The sequence below is a fragment of the Elgaria multicarinata genome, chromosome 7, assembly GCF_023053635.1.
Source record: "Elgaria multicarinata webbii isolate HBS135686 ecotype San Diego chromosome 7, rElgMul1.1.pri, whole genome shotgun sequence".
Lineage (NCBI taxonomy): Eukaryota > Metazoa > Chordata > Lepidosauria > Squamata > Anguidae > Elgaria > Elgaria multicarinata.
In genome coordinates this window covers 62,346,462-62,364,683 of record NC_086177.1, presented here as the reverse complement: position 1 = coordinate 62,364,683, position 18,222 = coordinate 62,346,462, and the positions used below count along the sequence as shown (strand labels likewise).

The following is an 18,222-nucleotide window of genomic DNA, read 5'->3' as shown; positions in this document are numbered from 1 at the left end:
TACAGAATAGGCTCTAAAATAAGACCCAATCTATGTTTAATCAGATCCATTATGTATGTTCTGCCGCTGTCATCCCTACTGTTTTCATGACTAACAGCTCCTCAGGCCTAGCTTACCTCTGTTAGTGGGGAGAGGGTGTTCAGGAGGAATTGCATCAACGATCTGGGTCATTTTCCCATTCCAGAGGTCAACCACAGCTTTGACAGGGTTGCCAGCTAAAATGACAGGAAAATCCCCCAGAGCTATCAGGAAACCATTCAGCTCCATCAGTCTTCTGAGGTGGACCATCCTAATGGATCCTCTAGCCCTATAAAAGTTAGGGGGCCCTTTCTGGAAGTCTGTGACCTGGGCTTTATTAATGTTTTATGCAACAGTCAATGGTCTGAACTGAATGCGAAGGTGCTGGCTCTGCCTTCCCTTCTATTGCAACACTCCCTACTGCATATGGTGGGGAGGAGGCCTAATCTTGCGGAGCTTTCTAGAAAGTCCCACCAATGGTCTGCACAGGTACAGTCCCATATTCACAGAGTATCCACTGAAAGAACAGTTAGAGGTGAGTGACTTATCTATTTAATAAGATATTACCTTTCCCACAATATTTTATTTCCAGCCCAAAGGCAGAGTACTAATAGGAACAAGTTATATTTCTAGATGCAAATGATGAAAAAACTGGCCAATCACAACATATCTTCAGATGCCAGTTAATTTTATTTTTCATGCTAAAGGAAAAGAAAGAGGAAGATGTGTAATTATAACAAAGAGCATAATGTTTTATTAAAATCACTTCAACTGACAAGGTTCTTCTAAAAAGATCTTGGCATTGGAATGATCAGTAATAACTCTGATAGATATTCAGTCTGATTGGCAATCAAACTTCAAGATCCAGGGCATAAATTCATTGCCGGTGGGGATCAGGAAAGAATTTCTTTTACCTTTCCCATGTAACTGCATTGTAAAATCTAGCTAAGTTCATTACAGGGACTTTTCACAAGCCACTGCAGGACTTGTAGTTGGACCAATATCCTGATCCACAAGAGTAATTTGATGTAATTTCTTTTACTAGAGATGGCAGTATATTTTTGGAGACCAGATGTATATGAGGGAATGATTTCGTTTCTAAACTGAATTTTTAGTGCAATATTTTAGCATGGAGGACTTTTTATAGCAATTAAATTTTACATTAATTAACTAGAGTTCTATGGCTCAAGTATAATTTATTTAGTGGAAAAAGAAGGATAAGGGAAACTTAAAATTTTTACTATTGGGAGTTTGCCCATAAAACACACATTTAATCTGAAGAATGAAGCAGACTGTTACATTTCTGCTCCTAACAGTGACACTATGTGGATGAAGTCAAGAATGCACATAGATAATAAATTTATTAGGAGACCTGTTTCTAAAGACAGCAGGATAGCAAGAAACACCTCCACCTATCATTTATATTAGATTCCCCCCCCAAAAAAAAACCCTGATGGATGAAGTTTTAAAGCATCTGATTCAATTGTAATTGTTGAAGTGTAGCTATGTTTTAACTGTTTAAGCACACACGTCACTTACATACATATTTTTCATAGCATAGTAAAATGTCTTCTATTAATAATATTTTCAGTTTAATTGGTATTATATAAACCTTCCATACTGGCCCACAATGATGTGTGGGCAAGATCTGTATAAGGCCCAAAGGCTGTCTTCCACTCATTTTTTTAAGTCGATGGAAAGTTCCTGAAAATCATAACTATATCTGAGTGCATAGCGTGAAGAGATTTTTATGTATTTCTGTCAGAGGGCCAGCGTACACTGAGGATCCAAGAGGAGCTCAGCAGCACTTCTGTACTTCTTAGAAGTAGACATTGGTATGCCCCTATGCAAGGATTAAATCTGTTATTCAAATATAACAGGTAGGACCTGCAACAAAAAAATCCCACCTAATAGGTGTATTCTGGTTCAGTATTCCATCCAACTGTTTCCTCCAAACAATGTATTCCATTCTTCCCCACTTCCATATTTCTTTTGCAATAGTCAAGAGTTGCTCACTTCTTTTCTTTTTTACATTATTATTATTATTATTATTATTATTATTATTATTATTATTATTATTATTACAAATTCTGCAAACATCCGGGTTCCCCTCCCCAAACATGCCGATACTTCCCTCTTGTATCTCAGTGGCTCAGCTTTGGCTACAATTCTCCTCACAATTACCAGCTGAGTTCATGGTTAGAATGTTATACTACATTGGCTAGAATGTATAATGAATTGAATATCGTCTCTTCAACTTCTTTTCCTATCTTGTCAGTGTTCTCATGTGCACACAAAACCTACAAGAGAGATTCAAGGGTGCTTGTAGTGCCATGTGTGAAATGTTCATATAAAGTGCCTCCTATTAGGCTTTCAGGAATGCGAAAATGACTCGAAAACACAACATAGCAAGATGTTCTCTGTCAATTCTGATTCCTGACCGAAGTCATAAATTTCCTTTGCACATGGAACCAAAGAGATGGAAAAGACTTTGTTGAGAGTTAGCCAGATAAACCCTTCTTGGAGGGCAGAAATGTAATACAAGGAAAGTTGTTCTATTTGCAGTAGTGCAGAAAGAAGAAAAAAATGATAATTGAAGAAAAAAAATCTGATGATGTGGTTCTCTTAGTAAATTGGGAACAATGACCCTTGAAGGACCATAAAGAAAGTGAATGTCAAGATAATTTATTATTGTTACATTATCTATCCCATTTTTTTTACTTTGTCTTACTGAGTTGTTATATCCTTCCATGGTACCAGATGCCCCCAAACATTAATGAGTTCCTGTTTAAATTCACCACAGCTAATAAAATCAGCACATCGTTTTTAAGCTAAAGTTCTGTCTCACCTAATGTGTGCATGTTAATTTGCACCATCACTGCCAAGAAATTATCCTTCTGAAGATCACACAAGGACCACACAAAAGATATTTGTTTCACAATCCAGTCACACACCCTAATTCACCAGGTGACCCAATGGACACATGGAGGTCTGCTTGAGTAGGAAATACTCGCTTCTCTTCAGTATTAACATCTGAGGAACGTTTACATTAAATAGAATAGCCCTATTTGGGCATTCAAACCCCCACTTATCTCATACTCAACCCCTGTTGATACATACTGTACATGACGTAGGGGTTTACCGAGGCATCTGTGCATACTGTGCAAACTTCAATAGAAAGAAGCTATAGGTGCATAGGCCTCCCTTCTCCCATGTCCATGTTATATGTATGGGGGGGGCTCATCTTGGGGGGGGGGCTACATGGTGCTGTCCCAGTTGTGTCCCAGGTAAGCAGGGTTTGAAGACTTGAATGGGGCTAACAGATATTTCTTGCAAGACCCTCCATGTCTTCATTGGAACCCACTGACCCAGCTCACATAATCAAACAACCCATTGAACTTGTTCCTGCCTGTTCACCCTCTTCCGCTTTCAATTAGCAACGCAAGAACACTCTGCTCCTGGATTCTTTTATAATGTCTGAACCTAGAACTCTGTATTGTTTAGGGGTTAAACAACCCAGAGTTACCTCAACAATTGCCGATATTAAACAACCCAGGAATTTGTCATGACGTGTGGATCGAGTCACTGTGAAGGCCTGGCCTATCCTGGCCTGGCCAAACAAGTATTTCAGGCAGTTGCTTGGGACAGCACATTTATAGAAAAAGTGCTGCCCATTCAATGGAGCTAGCAAGGGAAGCCGATCTAATGCATGATCCAAGATATGTGCTCCAGAATCCCTTGAGATATTCCAGAAGGATGTGATCATGCACACTATGTGCCTCAGGAGTCCTTGTGATCACAGAATGCTGGTTCACAGTATTGTTCAATGAAGCACCTCCGTATAACAGTTTCTGCCCCATAGCAGGTACACCTTGGGGATGCGCTTCTCATGTTGTGTGCTACAGCTATTTGGATAACAAAATGTATTGGCCCAGAGTGTTCATGGAGCTTTTGATAGGAGATAGCTGTAAACATCTATTTATTAATTAGAAAAGTATTTCCACACAACAGCAAAGCAAGCAAGAAAGCCATTTTCTGGGTGTGTTTTCCCTCCGACACTACTAGTGTCAGCCAACGCAGTATCTAGTTTCCTTGCAATTGATAACCTTCTTCCACTACTGCTGGAGAGTGTCACCTGCCTGCCCCTTTCCCTATAAAAAGGAATTGTGATGGAAGGTCCAAAAAGCATTACAGATGAGCAATTTTTAGAACCTGCCATGATACCTGGAATAGGAAGACTTGGGCCTTAGCTAGACCTAAGCTTTATCCCGGGATCGTCCCTGCCTGCTCCCAGGATATCCTGTGTGTCATTTACATGAACAGGGATGACCCTGGGACACTCCCGGGATAAACCTTAGGTCTAGCTAATGCCTGAGAGTACAACAGTTGGGAAAAGGTCATCTGGGTTCTCAGGTAAATTAGTGAGCGAATACAGTTAGAGCAGTAGCTGATACGTTCTGTAAGACAGAATGACAGAATTAATTCTAGTCACTAGAAACTAAGTGCTCTATTTGTTTTTTCTCTAGGAGAGCCAGTTTTTATGCCTGTCGGCTTGATAAGAACTTGTATGTGATTGGTGGGAGAAATGAAACTGGCTATTTGTCAAGTGTGGAATGCTATAATTTAGAGACAAATGAATGGCGTTACGTATCTTCCCTACCACAGCCCTTAGCAGCACATGCAGGAGCTGTACACAATGGCAAAATCTATATTTCAGGTAAGTTGTTTTCTGGATTCCCTTTGTTCTCAAAACAAAACCTTATCTACCAAATTCTCCTTTTAACGGTTCTGTCCTCACTTTAACTAATGAAGGCATATTTGATTTGCAGGTGGTGTCCATAATGGTGAATATGTTCCCTGGCTCTATTGCTATGACCCTGTAATGGATGTCTGGGCTAGAAAACAAGACATGAACACAAAGCGAGCCATCCATACATTGGCTGTAATGAATGATCGACTGTATGCAATTGGAGGAAATCATTTAAAAGGTCACATTTTTATTAGCAAAGTGTAGTATTCTGTCTTTTGATAAACACATTTTTTGTTTGGTTAGTCATTACTAAGTTAAAAACCCTGCCACACAATTTAGCATGATGCTTGAGCCAGCATTTTTTTTAAAAAAAATTATAACAGTACATTAAATAAATGAGTAATGAATGTTTTAGATAATAAAAAATGGGAACTTCCATTACTCAGAAGCATGGATGATTTGTCATCACTATGAATTCACTGTAACAAACAGATTATTTTTGACCCAAATTGCCAGCAGTATTTGCCTCCGTAAATCATTTCCCAAGATATGCAGCTGGAGAAGAAGCTATATTAGCTGTCCACAGAGAAACCATTCCTAAATATCAGGAGGAGACTCAAATCTTCAGCTGAAACCCTATTTACACTTACCTGGGAAGTACACAACATTGAATTCAATGGGTCTTTTCAGTAAGCTTGTGTAGGATTGCACTGTTAAAATTCTTTATTAGACTTAAACGTTACCTGCAAAATGTTTATTCTAGAAATCATTCTTTTCTTTATATTAATCTTATATAAGATGTTGTAGTAATATGATCTTTCCAACTCCAGTCTGGTGATAGGAAGCAGAATGGACTTCAACCCCTCAAATTTGGAAATATTGTTCTCCTTGTAATTTGGATGGAGAAGTCCTGTAGCCTTAATGACATGTTCTCTCTGTTGCTGATCTTCAGAGATTTGGGTTATCTGCACTCAGCTAGATGTATCATAAAGACAGCTGATGACTGGAAGAGAGGGTGTTCTTTGAATGACATACAACGAACCCTTTATTAGAATGATTAGCCAAGTTTATTATTAAAAGCATACTAAACATATACATCATTTAGAACAATTTCTGTTATGCAAATGCAACCTGTACTAAGTTCCCTTTCTTTAAGTACAACTGGCTTGGCTTCTCCCAAGTTTATTCAATACACTGCATTTCATTTGATGCACAAATGAAACTTGCGAGATGGTTGTATTTTATGCTCCTTTCATTTTTTAAATATGAAATGCTATCTGTCATTTTCACTACAACTATCTAAAAGAAGCTATTTCTTTTGTATCAAAGTGATAAGTTCACAACAAAAAGCTCAGAGGAACTATAGCATATTTGTACTGTTTTTGCTACTAAAACTGGATATTTGTGCTAGTGTCAACAGCATCTTTTTCTCATGGTAATATCTGTATTTGCAGTTTATTGCAGGGATTTTTTTAGAGTTTCCGTTCCTTAAAATGCCACTCCACCCATTTTTCAATTACTTTTGCCTGTTTGTTCATTTATATTTTTCTTTCAATCTATCCTCAAGGCCACAAAAATCAAGAACGTAAAATAACCACTCACCTTCTAGAAAAATAAAATATTAAAATATCTACAACATCTACAAAGAGGTTGTTCTCTGCAAGCTCCATTGAAATGAATGGAAGCTCTGTCATACACATATGCTGCTCCCATTTATTTGATTGGATTTTGTACAGCAGAACTTCACACCAGATTATGCCCTCAAAATCTCCAGAGTAAAATGCCAAATAACCCTTCCACGTACACTCATGACGACAGAAAAATCAGTTGTTTCTCTAATCTCCTATCAGTAACAGTCCAAAATGGATGCTTTCTGGTAGCTGTTGAAAGTATGTGTTTGCTATTATGCCAAGGTCAAGGAATCTGAAGCTCACTAAAGTAGGTTTTGTTTACACCAATTGGCTGGCAGAAGAAAACAAAGAGCAAGTATTACATTATCCTCCTGTAATGGGCTTGCTCCTGTTCTTTACCATCTAGTTTAAAAAGATAAATTTCCCCTCCATAAGGTAGGTTTTTTTTTTTTTTTAAGAAAAGATAACTTTGATAAAGTACCTTTTAATACTGGCTGTAATTATTAACTTAAAACAAGTAGTTTCCATTTTTAAATTTTTTTATGAATGTGTGATGCAGGTTTTTCACACCTTGATGTCATGCTTGTCGAATGCTATGACCCAAAAGGCGACCAATGGAATATTTTGCAGACTCCTATTTTAGAGGGTCGCAGTGGTCCTGGATGCGCAGTTCTTGATGACAGCATTTACCTTGTAGGAGGCTACAGCTGGAGTATGGTATGTACTTGTTTGAAAAGGGCTTCTCTGGCTATCATTTTGAGAGCATATAGTGACTTCTCCTTCTCAGGATTGATACATTTCTAAGGCCTTATCTACACCACGCAGAATATTGCGCTATGAAAGCAGTATTTAAAAGGCAGGAGCCACACCAAGCGGGATATAGTGGCATGAAAGTGATATATGGTATGTGTCAGTGGGCCCCAACACTTGTCAGTGCACTTCAATACCACTATTAAGCAGTAGTGTGGCTCCTGCCTTTTATATACCACTTTCATACTGCAATATCCTGCTTGGTGTAGATGAGGCCTATATCAGTTGCTCTCACAGTCTTTGAACTAAACCATTGGGTGGAGTGGGAGGGAGGCGAGATGCCAGAAGGGACTCTTGCTAGTCTCAGGCACTATTATCAGGGATTGGCTTCATCAGGCAGTTGACAAGGCCCGGTACCCTGGCATGGCCCATTGCTGATATCAGAGGAGGAGGAGGAAGAGGGGCAGCAGCTGTTGCCTCCTGCCTTCTCTCCATGGGCCTTCCATAAAGAGAAGGCCATGGTACAGTTTAAATGTTTTTATCAGCTATCACTTCCAAGGTCCTGCTGGACCCCATCCCTCCATCCCAGATTATTGTTAGGACGTCAGTCACCCACCACTTCTCACTTTGCCCACCGCCAGCCCTGCTCTTTGGAAGCCTCTTCCATTGCTTGTGTTTTGATTTGTTTTTTAAGATAGAAATTGCGTCTGAACACATCTTGTATGCATCTTTGTTATAAAGATGACTACAACTGCGAGTGTTTGAACATTCAAGGACTAGTTCTTTTCTAGTTGAAGTTATACAGATTTTGCTTGGATATTACTTACTGGCTAGTTCAACAAGACTGTGTTGTATTACAGGGAGCCTACAAATCTTCTACTATTTGTTACAGTCCTGAGAAAGGAACCTGGACAGAGCTTGAAGGAGATGTAGCCGAGCCCCTTGCAGGCCCTGCTTGTTCTACTGTCATACTACCTGCGTGTGTGCCGTACAACAAATAATACACTGGAAGTACTGAAAAGGACACTGTTACCTTCTGGAAAGGAATGATGGGTGGCATAAATATTTTAGAGAACAGAGTTCCTGGTACTACATACAACAAGACCCTTCCCCTACACTCACATTTATGATTTTAAAAGAGGGCTAGGTATAGCTTCCTCCTGAGATAGACTGGTATCTTGTCAGACCATAGCTTAAACGCATTGAACATTGCACACCTTGACAGACAGCCATTTCAGATTGATCTTAACTTTTCCCTGCTATAGACCCTTATATTGATTCTAAATTTAAAGGAAAAAATAATGCTAAACATCCAAATACCGCCTGAACGAACAAGATTATTATTGTGCATTGTATTTTACCTGCATGGGATCTGTGTTGAAGTCATGATGATGTTGTTCACAAGTAATTCAAAATTGAGATACTGGAAAGTATTGCACTGCAGAATTGTCTCTTCGGCTAAACCCTAATCTGTGCCCTGCAAGCAACACATCAGAATGGAGATCGTAAGAGGTAATGGCATAATAATGCTTCTGTTATGAACATGTGCTCTGCCCCCAAATTTCCATGCGTAAGTATAGCAAAAAAAAAGCAGAGGGTTTTCAAACTTACTCTCACAATTGAGGTTTCAGGATCGGTGCCAATCTCTGCTCTTATTTGCACTAGTATGAACCCACAGTCATTTTTTCCAAAAGTCCACATATTTTGATTTCCTTTCTCTCCATAGTATATAAAACATTTTGGTCTGTTCTAGTGTTTTTTTAATAATTAAACTTCAATTTGTTCCTGCAATTAATTTACAAATATCAACTGTTAGTTAATTAATTTGGGCAGTATCTGAAGAGGGTCAGCGCCCCCGCCAATTCCATTCCACAGTTGCTCAATGGAGATTTAGGACTTCCAGGAGCAACCAAAAATTAGAAGAAATGCTTGTTTCTGGAAACTCACATAAGGGAGCTCCACCAACCTGATCCAGAAACGAGTGTTTCTGCTCATTTGGGGGCTTCCTATAGGAAGCATTAAAATCCCCGTTGTACAAGCAACAGATCTCACTTGCACAATGAAATCAGTGGAAGGGGGCGCTTGCGCAACAGCCCCATAGGATACTACCCTTGGTTAGATGCCCTTTTTCCTTATTTATCCCCAAAGACAAGAAGACAGAACTCAAGCTTAATGATCCTTTATAAGATTTGGGTTGTATGGTGTTCACAGGTAATTTGCAAGTAGATATTGAGCTCCATCACACCTACTTTATTTTCCTGATGTTCCCCTGTGATTTTTACCTCCGTTTCATTAGCACAGCAAGCGCTGGTCACTTTCATGTGCGTGTGTTGCGTTTTTTCATCTTGTGGCTTATTCGCTCTCCTACTCCACTCAACCCCATCCTGCCCCTTCTCCTTCCACCTCCAGTACACTGGTTCTTGTCCTTGATGGATGTGTGATGGATGTGGCGTGGCCACCTCCATTCCATTTTCAGATAACCACTTTATTATAGCATATTGGCCTATTGGAATTAACCAAAATGCTTACAGCTACCTTAAATAGGGCTTTGGGCATGCCAAGTTTGAACCAGATCTGTTCATCCGTCAATTTTTAACATTTTTTTAAAAAATCCCCTCAAACCATTCCCCCACATAAACACACACACCTCTGATTCTGTGTTAATCCACCCCTGCACAGTTATGGAGGGATGCTCCGTAAATAGACAACCATTGGACTGCACCTTTAGTTTTTGTTTTTTAATATCAGCAGGGAGTCTGAGGAGGCATATAGGAAAGGAATCTTTTCTAAAAGACCAGGAGGTTTCTTTGCCTCCTGTTCCATCAGCGATTGCTTCGGATCCCCACACAGCTTTATCTTCTCGCCTCCTTCAGAGGGGCCTCCAGCCTTGCAACCCCAGGCATGTTTACTCAGAAGTAAACCGCATAGATTTTGATGGCACCTATTCCCGTGTGCAGCCTTTCCTCTCCTGCTGATTTGGGAACAAGTCCAAGTGGGTCTGACTTCCGAGCAAACATGCACAGGATCACACCTCGAGTACTCCTGCTGCCTAATCCCAACCATGCTAACTTGGAAGTAAGTCCCATTTATTTAAGTGAGAAACATTGCCAAGGAAAACTCATTTCGGATCCCCTAGTCCCTAGCTGTTAGTGGAGCTCTCTCTTTCTCTCACTCTGCCACCTCCAGGCACTGTGGTAGCCAAAAGAGCCCCTGGAGTGAACCAAGTATTGCACTGACATCTTTGTCCAGGGAGATGGATTTCCAGAGAAGTGTGTGCAGGAGCGCAGACTTACACCAGAGAGTCCCAGATTCAAATCCCACCTCAGGCCGGATGCTTCCTGTAAGATCTTGGGCAGTATGCAATTGTACTCCTACCCAGAGTAGACCCATTGAAAGGAATGAGTCTAGTTTACATAGGACTACATTGGATACTGACATCATTTGCTTCACAGGATCGTTGTGGGTTTAAATTGGGGTGGGTGGGGAGCACAGGCCATGTATGATGTCATCCTGATAGAAAGGGTGAGACACAAATTACCAAGAATGTTAGGGTGCAATCCTATGCATGTTTAGGGGGGGTATCCAGCAACTCTGTCGGGAAAATGTGGGACTGTAATTTACTGGTGGAGGGCTCTGTACACCCCTGTGATCTAGTTTTACAACATTTCATTGGCTGAGTGCCATTTGTGTGGGCAATGAAGGTGGGGTTGGAGCAGCGACAGTCCATTCAACTGACTCAGCACAAGCCTGCGTGCTGGATAAGGAGAACTGCCCCCACCCTCTTTCGTCAGCAAGCAGACGCCCCAAATAAAGGACATGGTGTGAGCTCGGCAATACAAGGGGGCAGAAGAGCACTTTAATCCCCACTTGGAGGAAATAAACCGGACTTTCCCTGCTCTAGGAAAACATGGAGGAGAAGAGGCGGGTTGACTGCTGGACAGGCACAGTGTCATGTGAGTACTGGGCTGCAAAACCTCAAACCAGGCGTGACAAGAGTGTGATAAAATGCTGGTATGATGGAGCTCATTATTCCTTAATCTGATTTACTTTTTAAAAAATGATAAACTAGCTCTGTACCTTTGTTGAAACGACGTAAAGACGTCTAAGAGCCAAACAAACTAATTTAAGGTGCAATCCTATGCATATTTAAAGAGAGAAAAACTTCAACCATGACTAGCCTTATTTGGTTTTCTTCCCCAAAGATGTATTTGTATTTCTGCAAACCTCCGGTTTCCTGACTATGTGGATACCTCCCTCTTGTTTCTGTGGTTACAATTCTTCAGTACTCGCTAGCTGGGTTCACTATTAGAGTGAGCAATGCTGTCAGGAAACTTTCAGAACTTTCCCACTGCTCAAGAACTGCAATGTCTATTTTTACTGTTAGATTAATTAGGTTTAGTATACCAGATTTGTATACTAAACACACTTCCTTAGAAATGATAAATGGGACTTAGCTTCAAGGAGGCTTATTTATTAGAGACGTGCATTGGATTAGGCCAATTCCCAACGCTTAAACCAAATCAGGCCCCTTCAGACAGACTGGTGCTTCCTCAGGCGAAGTGAGCTTCCCTATGAAGTGACCAGAAGTGGACGTAGACAAGGCTTTGGCCACAGCTAGACCTAAGGTTTATCCCAGGATTATCCAGGGTTTGCCCCTGCCTGCGCATTGGATCCCCTGTGTGTCACCTAGATGAACAGGTTTGACCCCTGGACGATCCAGGGATAAACCTTAGGTCTAGCTATGGCCTATGTTAACAACCTGGACTTCAGAAACACAAATATTCTGTCTCCACCAAACAGTTTCATTTGGTTTGGTTTCTTTTAATCCAGACTATGAGCAGGGAATGGTGAGCGGGGTTCATTAAGTGAATGACCACCTTCCAGTCCTAGGGGACATTTTACCAGGGACTTCCTAATCACTGTGTTTTGGGGGAGGGCAAGGATAGGACCGTCATGATAGGTGCTATTTTCATAAAAATTGCCCCCTTCCACAGAAACTGCTGCACCTATCCCTCTGAAATTTTGTAGGTTTCTTACTTAGAGATACCTTCAGGATGTCTATCATTTTCAGAATAATGGTCCACAAGAAACACGGGGATAAACACATCATGGTTTTGGATACCCTCAAAATGTCAAGGCTACTCTTGCATAAAGGTATCTGTAGCTATTGTTCTGAAACTTGGCAAACTTGATCCCCTCACAAGGGACAACTATCCCTGCTTTTTTCATCCAGTTTTGGCAAAAAGTTCTTTAAAAAGTTATTGACAGTTTCCTTTTTTAAAAAAATCAAAATATAAATGCATGTACAAAAATCCTATTCTTTTTTTCTTTCTTTTTTTTACATTTGGCAATATTAGGTATAATCCATCCTCACTCTCTCATGGAGCTACTATGCCTGCAATATCATCCAATTCTGACAAAGTGGGGACTTATAGCCAGTTTTTCCCCATGATAATTGAGGTGGGGTGGGTGGGACTGAACCATCTGATGTCCTAATCTCAACTTGATCAAAGTCAAAGTGAGCAGCCTCAAAGAGGTCCAAGCAGAATCAGGCCATTTTCCAAAGCACTAAATTGGGTCCAAGTCAAATCTGTGGGTTGGGGTGCACCGTCATTATTTAGGCATTAATATAACACCTTGCTCCTATTTCATGGGTTTGGCTCAGCTGCAGCACTACAAGCAGGAATGTGCACCACTTGAGTTAAAGTCTGATTATATACCTGGCAGGCGCAACTGGCTTCCCCTGCTCGAGAAGAATCCCATATCCATGCTAGATTGCTAAATATGACAATTTCAATTGCAAGGGTTTGGAGGGAGATCTTGCCCCTACCTTTTCTAGCCTCTGTCAGAGCCAGTTCACACTCCATGCATGGACAGTTATGTTCCATGTGAAGCAGGAAGACCAGTACAAGAAGATTGGGATTGCGTTTCAGTGCCAATGAATGGAGATGGGTTTTCCTTTTTGCTCTTCTTAGCACCCTTATGCCAGATACTGTAAACCATTGCCTCATTTCAGCAGTTCATAAAATCAAGGCACAAGTGATGTTTTCAACCCACCAGGGCCGGTGCCAGACTATTTTGCACCTTAGGCAGGTGAGCTGCTTTCCCACACCCACACCCACCTCAGCGTACCTGGGCGCAGGGTGCCATCTTGCCCGCCCAGCCAAAGCGAAGACAGGAAGCTGGGATGGGGGGGGCTTCAGAAAGGTGCGTCCGGCTGGAAGCCGCTCTGGGAGAGCGACTTCCGGGCGCGCCATTCTGAAGCCACCCGCCTGCCCCCCTACCCCAGCATTCTGGCTTTGCTTCGGCTGGGCGCCCACCCAGCCAAGGCGAAGCCAGGATGCTGGGGCAGCCGGGCGGCTTCAGAACAGCGCACCCGGAAGCCGCCCTCTCAGAGCCGCTGTGGGAGAGCGGCTTCCGGGTGCGGCGTTTGGCACCCCTCTTACCTTGGTGCTCTAGGCGGCCGCCTGAGTGGCCTCTATGGTAGCGCCGGCCCTGCAAACCACTTTATGCTCAGACACATATCCTAAATCCCTGTAGATTAGAATAGCTCCTGTGAATTTAATGGAGATTTTTTCAGTATGTTCAATTTAAGATCTAGCCTGTAATCTATATGAAACCAATAATTGTCTATTGAAACATGCAATGTATTGTATTTAAACATTATTTTAAGTAAGGCTATATAAAATCAAGCCAAGCTTTCTCAAAGCTATATGTACAAATCTCAATCACTATGATGCATAGGTGAAAAACAAATGCACAAAATACAGGTAGGCAGAAGTCATAAATCATAGTTGGCCAAATGGAAAGAATACACATATGGTAAGAAATCACACTTTAAGACTTGGGCTACTAAGGAAGTGATAAAATTAATAAAGGCTAAATATTGACTGTCTTCTCAATATCACTACTCAATTAATTATTGTTATTATTGCTACTACTATTGTTGTTTTGCTAATGCTAACTCCATTGTTGTCGCTTCAACAAAACTAGCAGAGATTTGGTCTCTTCAAATGTAACAGTTGAATTATTGAGAGGACTGTATCGAAAGAAAGAAAGAAAGAAAAGTCCCTGCTAAGGAGTTTCAGAAATTGGAATGTTTGTCTTGAAACCTAACCCATTTTTCCTATGTTGTGCAATCTCTGTTAGTTTTGTATTTATTTGTGTTGTTCAGATCAAAGGAATTCCTTGTAAGATAATACTTCGTGCAATCATAATTAGGGTGGGGATGGGTGTTCAGAAATATGTATATATAAATATATGAAAAGGAAGCCTGTTACAACAATAAATGAGAGGATGTTTTATGGCATTAAAAAAATCTGGATGTCCACCACTGAATATGGTCCCATGCCACTGTTTAAATGCCACTTTAATGGGAAGGGATGGGGGTTTCTTGTCCATTTAAAGGTTCTTTTTTAAAACAAAGATAATTAAAGAATTTATGAGTATTATATGTAAATCTTTCTAACTTTCTGGAAGGCATGACCAAGGAAACCATACTAGTCACGAATAATGTAAATTTTGTACAGCATTAGAATGTGTAAATGAAGCCTGCTTGTAGGGTGAGGGGACTTTAAATAAAACCTTCTGTACTAATACATCTGTTTGACAAATCTCTGTTTATCTAGTGTTTAAATAATCCAACATTACAGTTTCCAAAAAACCCCAAACCTTTTCATATTGATGTATAAAAATCTTACAATTAGACAAGAGTGTTTTTCTGCTCTTTGGCCTAACTTGCTATATAGACTTTTCTATGAAAAGAAGGAGTGCTAAGTCTTTTGATGTACTGAATGCACAATACTTGGAGCATCTTGATTTAAAAGCCAGCTCCCTTTACAAGGAAGGACATTGTAAAGAGACTGCAGGGTCAGAAAGAAGAAAGGCAGAATGTGCAAGTAGCAATACAATTACATCTTTAGTCATGTAATCATTAAAGAGAGGGTGGGTGTTGTGGGTGTGTGAGAGAGAGAGGGAGAGGGAGAGGGAGAAAGCAGAAGAAAGCGAGAGAAGCAATAGAAAAGGACATTTCACATTTACTTGTTTTGTCCAGGTTTTCAAATTCATGACAACCAAAGAAGCCTTAGTAGTACTGGAGGTCAGAATGGTTAGTGGGAGGGGAAGCTACACTAATGAATTCTAGAGTGCTTGTAATGCCATAAAAGATTCAGTTAATCTGCAGCATAGATGTTGATCAGTGGAACTGAACTCAGCTCCCTGGACCTTGTCAGATTTATTCTGTGCATGTCAGTGTTCCACACCAATTACAGATTTTAGAAGAGGCTCTCATGCAAAACTCTGTGCCCTAATATATAAGCCAAGTCAGATGTAACTAAAATTAAAATCTGACTGTGGCAAATCTCTGTGATCCTGATATATGAAAATCCAAATAAATTATTTGTTCACAGAAATGAAAAATAACTTCAGCAGGAAATTTCAAAAATTACTTATGCAGGATTAATCCAGTTCAATGAATGCATCTTGCATTGATTAATAAAGCATCCATGAATTGCAAAATAAAACTACAGAAGTAGTGCAGGGACATTATTTTTCTGTCCCCTACTAAAGCTAAAAAAAGAGCATATAACCCTGCAAGAGACGTGACCATTCAGTGTATTATTTTAATTGTAAGGCACTGAATATAAAAACAGTTCCAATAGCATTATTATTGTATTAGCTTAGCTCTGACCATCTGTGTTGTTATTTTAATGAATTTACTTCTCGGAAAAACAAACATAACTATTTTACAGGTCAACGTGGTAGCTCAGTTGAGTTTATTTTGCCCTCACTTGCTAGTTCAGGTGTAACACTTTCTTCTATTCCTCTTACCTCTCATGTATGCCCTTCCTGTGCAGATTTGGAATGAATGGCTTTTTGCATCCCATGATTCCAAACCTGCTTTGCTTTCTAGTTCAGTGCACAAATAAATACTGCAATCTTAATGAAATAATAATTTGGAGAGTGAATGGATATTTGCCCCCTCCAACTTGAGCAGTGTGACAAGCATATTTTCTCCCAGTTCCCCGTTAGCATGGGGAAGGTTGACTGTGCCCAGCACCACTGACACCTCATGCCTGGAGTGAACCTTGAAGCTTATAATGCCTGGGACTGGTTCCCACCTTGACCTCCTGCCAGGACAGCTTCTGCTGGCTTCATTGAAGGTTACAGCTTTAGTTCTTGCATTTTCAGCAGAATGGCCTTCCTCTTTGGGGCAACAACAACTTGGCAAGTGAAGGATGTTCTCAAGAATAATTAAATATCTTAATCTAGGGCACCAATCGCAGGACTTCACTCAGAATACAATATTTCAAAGCCTTCTCAATGGGTGTAGACTGAGCACAAAAGCATGGGAAAAGGCTAGCTCCAGTCCCAGGCTGCTACAATTTTGGCAATTGCTAGGCTATGGTCCAGGCTGGTTGGGGTTGCACGGGAAGGTGGGCTGCTGGCCTTCATCACTTGGGAAAGCGACCAACACTCCAAAGTGATGCTCAGAGCTTTCAAGGCTGGATTCTCTAGTAGGCCTTTTGATTGGTTTTGCCTAGGATTGCTGTTGAGGCATCTAGCCTGTCAGAGGTATTTTAGACTAGAACCTCTTACTTGAAGTCTAGAATCCCCCTCCACATTTTTTCACTAAGGATAGGCCTTTAGCAGTCATTTCCCCCCAAGGGTATACTGCCTCCAGAAAGTTTGAGAAACAAGTGAGTTACTTGGATATGCAAGTGAATGAGATGGTCAACCTATTCATAGTGGTCCTAATCCTAAACTTACTGAAATAAAAACCCAGGGGAAGACATCAATGTAATAAAATAGATTCTCCAAAAGAATGGAAGCCCCGAAGCAGAAGGACAAAGTGCAAGCTGAAACATCTGCAGTTTTGGAACATCATGCAGCACAGTAACAAGTTCTGCAAAAGCCAACCATACATCTATGGAATGAGACTGCCCCTTGGGATCAGATGGCAACACTGAGATTTGGAATTTTGCAGCTGCTGGAGCCACAGGACTGATGGGTTTGTTGAGATGCTGTAGGGAAGCAGGTTGAGAAGAAGGAGGCATAAGTCCTGGGCCCGAAGGAGAATCCAGCTATTAGGCAAGCAGGAATGCAGGCAATAAAGCAAGCCTTGATGAACATACACATGAATACACATTTACCTGAAGGCTCACCTGACTCCACATATACCCACCAGGATCTTAGTATTTTCTAAGGCCCTTCTCAGTGCCCTTACTGGATGTGGTGGCTATAGGGGAAAGGACCTTTTCTGTGGTCGAATCCCAGCTATGGAATGCCCTCCCAAGAGAAGTTAGCTTAGTGGCTACTTTTGATGTCATTTCAGCACCAGAGAAAGACCTTTTTAATGTTCTTCAGACTTTTAAACTGTTCTATTGCTAATTTGTTTTATCATTGCCACTATTTTATGCTAATTGTATATTTTTACTGTTGATATACTTTATGGTATATATTTTAAATTTATTTTTATTCTTTAACTTGCTGATAGGGTGGCATAGAAATGTTTTAATTGGTTAGGTCGAACAGCCAGGTGGACATAGTAAATGTGTCGTGTTCCCCAGTCAAAAGAGAACCCTAGCCTAGAATAATTCATAGTAAAAATGCTTTCAAAATCCTCCTCTCCTGAATTGGTCACTGGATTTGTGGTTTCTAGAACAGAACTCAAAATGTTAACATCTAGTGTTCTTCCAGATTTGTATTTCAAATGAGTCACACTATAAAAGAAGTAAAAATAAAACTTTTTTGGTCGCAATACTTATTTTTTAATGGGATTGATTGTTATTGTTTTGTTGAGCAGAAGTGTTGGTGCATTTCTAAACTAAGGGGTTCATCAGACAAATATTTTATTGCACGCTCGCTACTGCACACTCATGGTTTTTCATGCAACCTTTAGACAACATCCACCTCCCGCACGCCTCCTCCTTCTTGCCTGTTTTCCATCACAAAATTGACCCCTTTTAATCCGACTTTTTTGGGGGAAATGGAATGTGCCGCCATTTCCTGCTGTGTGCAGGAAAAGCAGCACGATGAAAACAGCCCCTGAATGGGCCATGTCGTCTTTGTTTA

General features: G+C 40.7%; 1 protein-coding gene across 1 annotated transcript in view; it reads left to right on the top strand.

Moving 5' to 3' along the window:
- Positions 1-8,220, top strand: part of KLHL14 (kelch like family member 14) — a 73,638-nt gene extending 65,418 nt beyond the window's left edge. Inside the window, exons 5-8 of the mRNA XM_063130694.1 lie at positions 4,545-4,735; positions 4,848-5,006; positions 6,959-7,116; positions 8,010-8,220. Of these exons, the coding sequence (XP_062986764.1) occupies positions 4,545-4,735; positions 4,848-5,006; positions 6,959-7,116; positions 8,010-8,150 (649 nt within the window). The 3' untranslated portion in view covers positions 8,151-8,220. The remainder of the gene's footprint in view (positions 1-4,544; positions 4,736-4,847; positions 5,007-6,958; positions 7,117-8,009) is intronic.
- Positions 8,221-18,222: the final 10,002 nt, after the last annotated feature.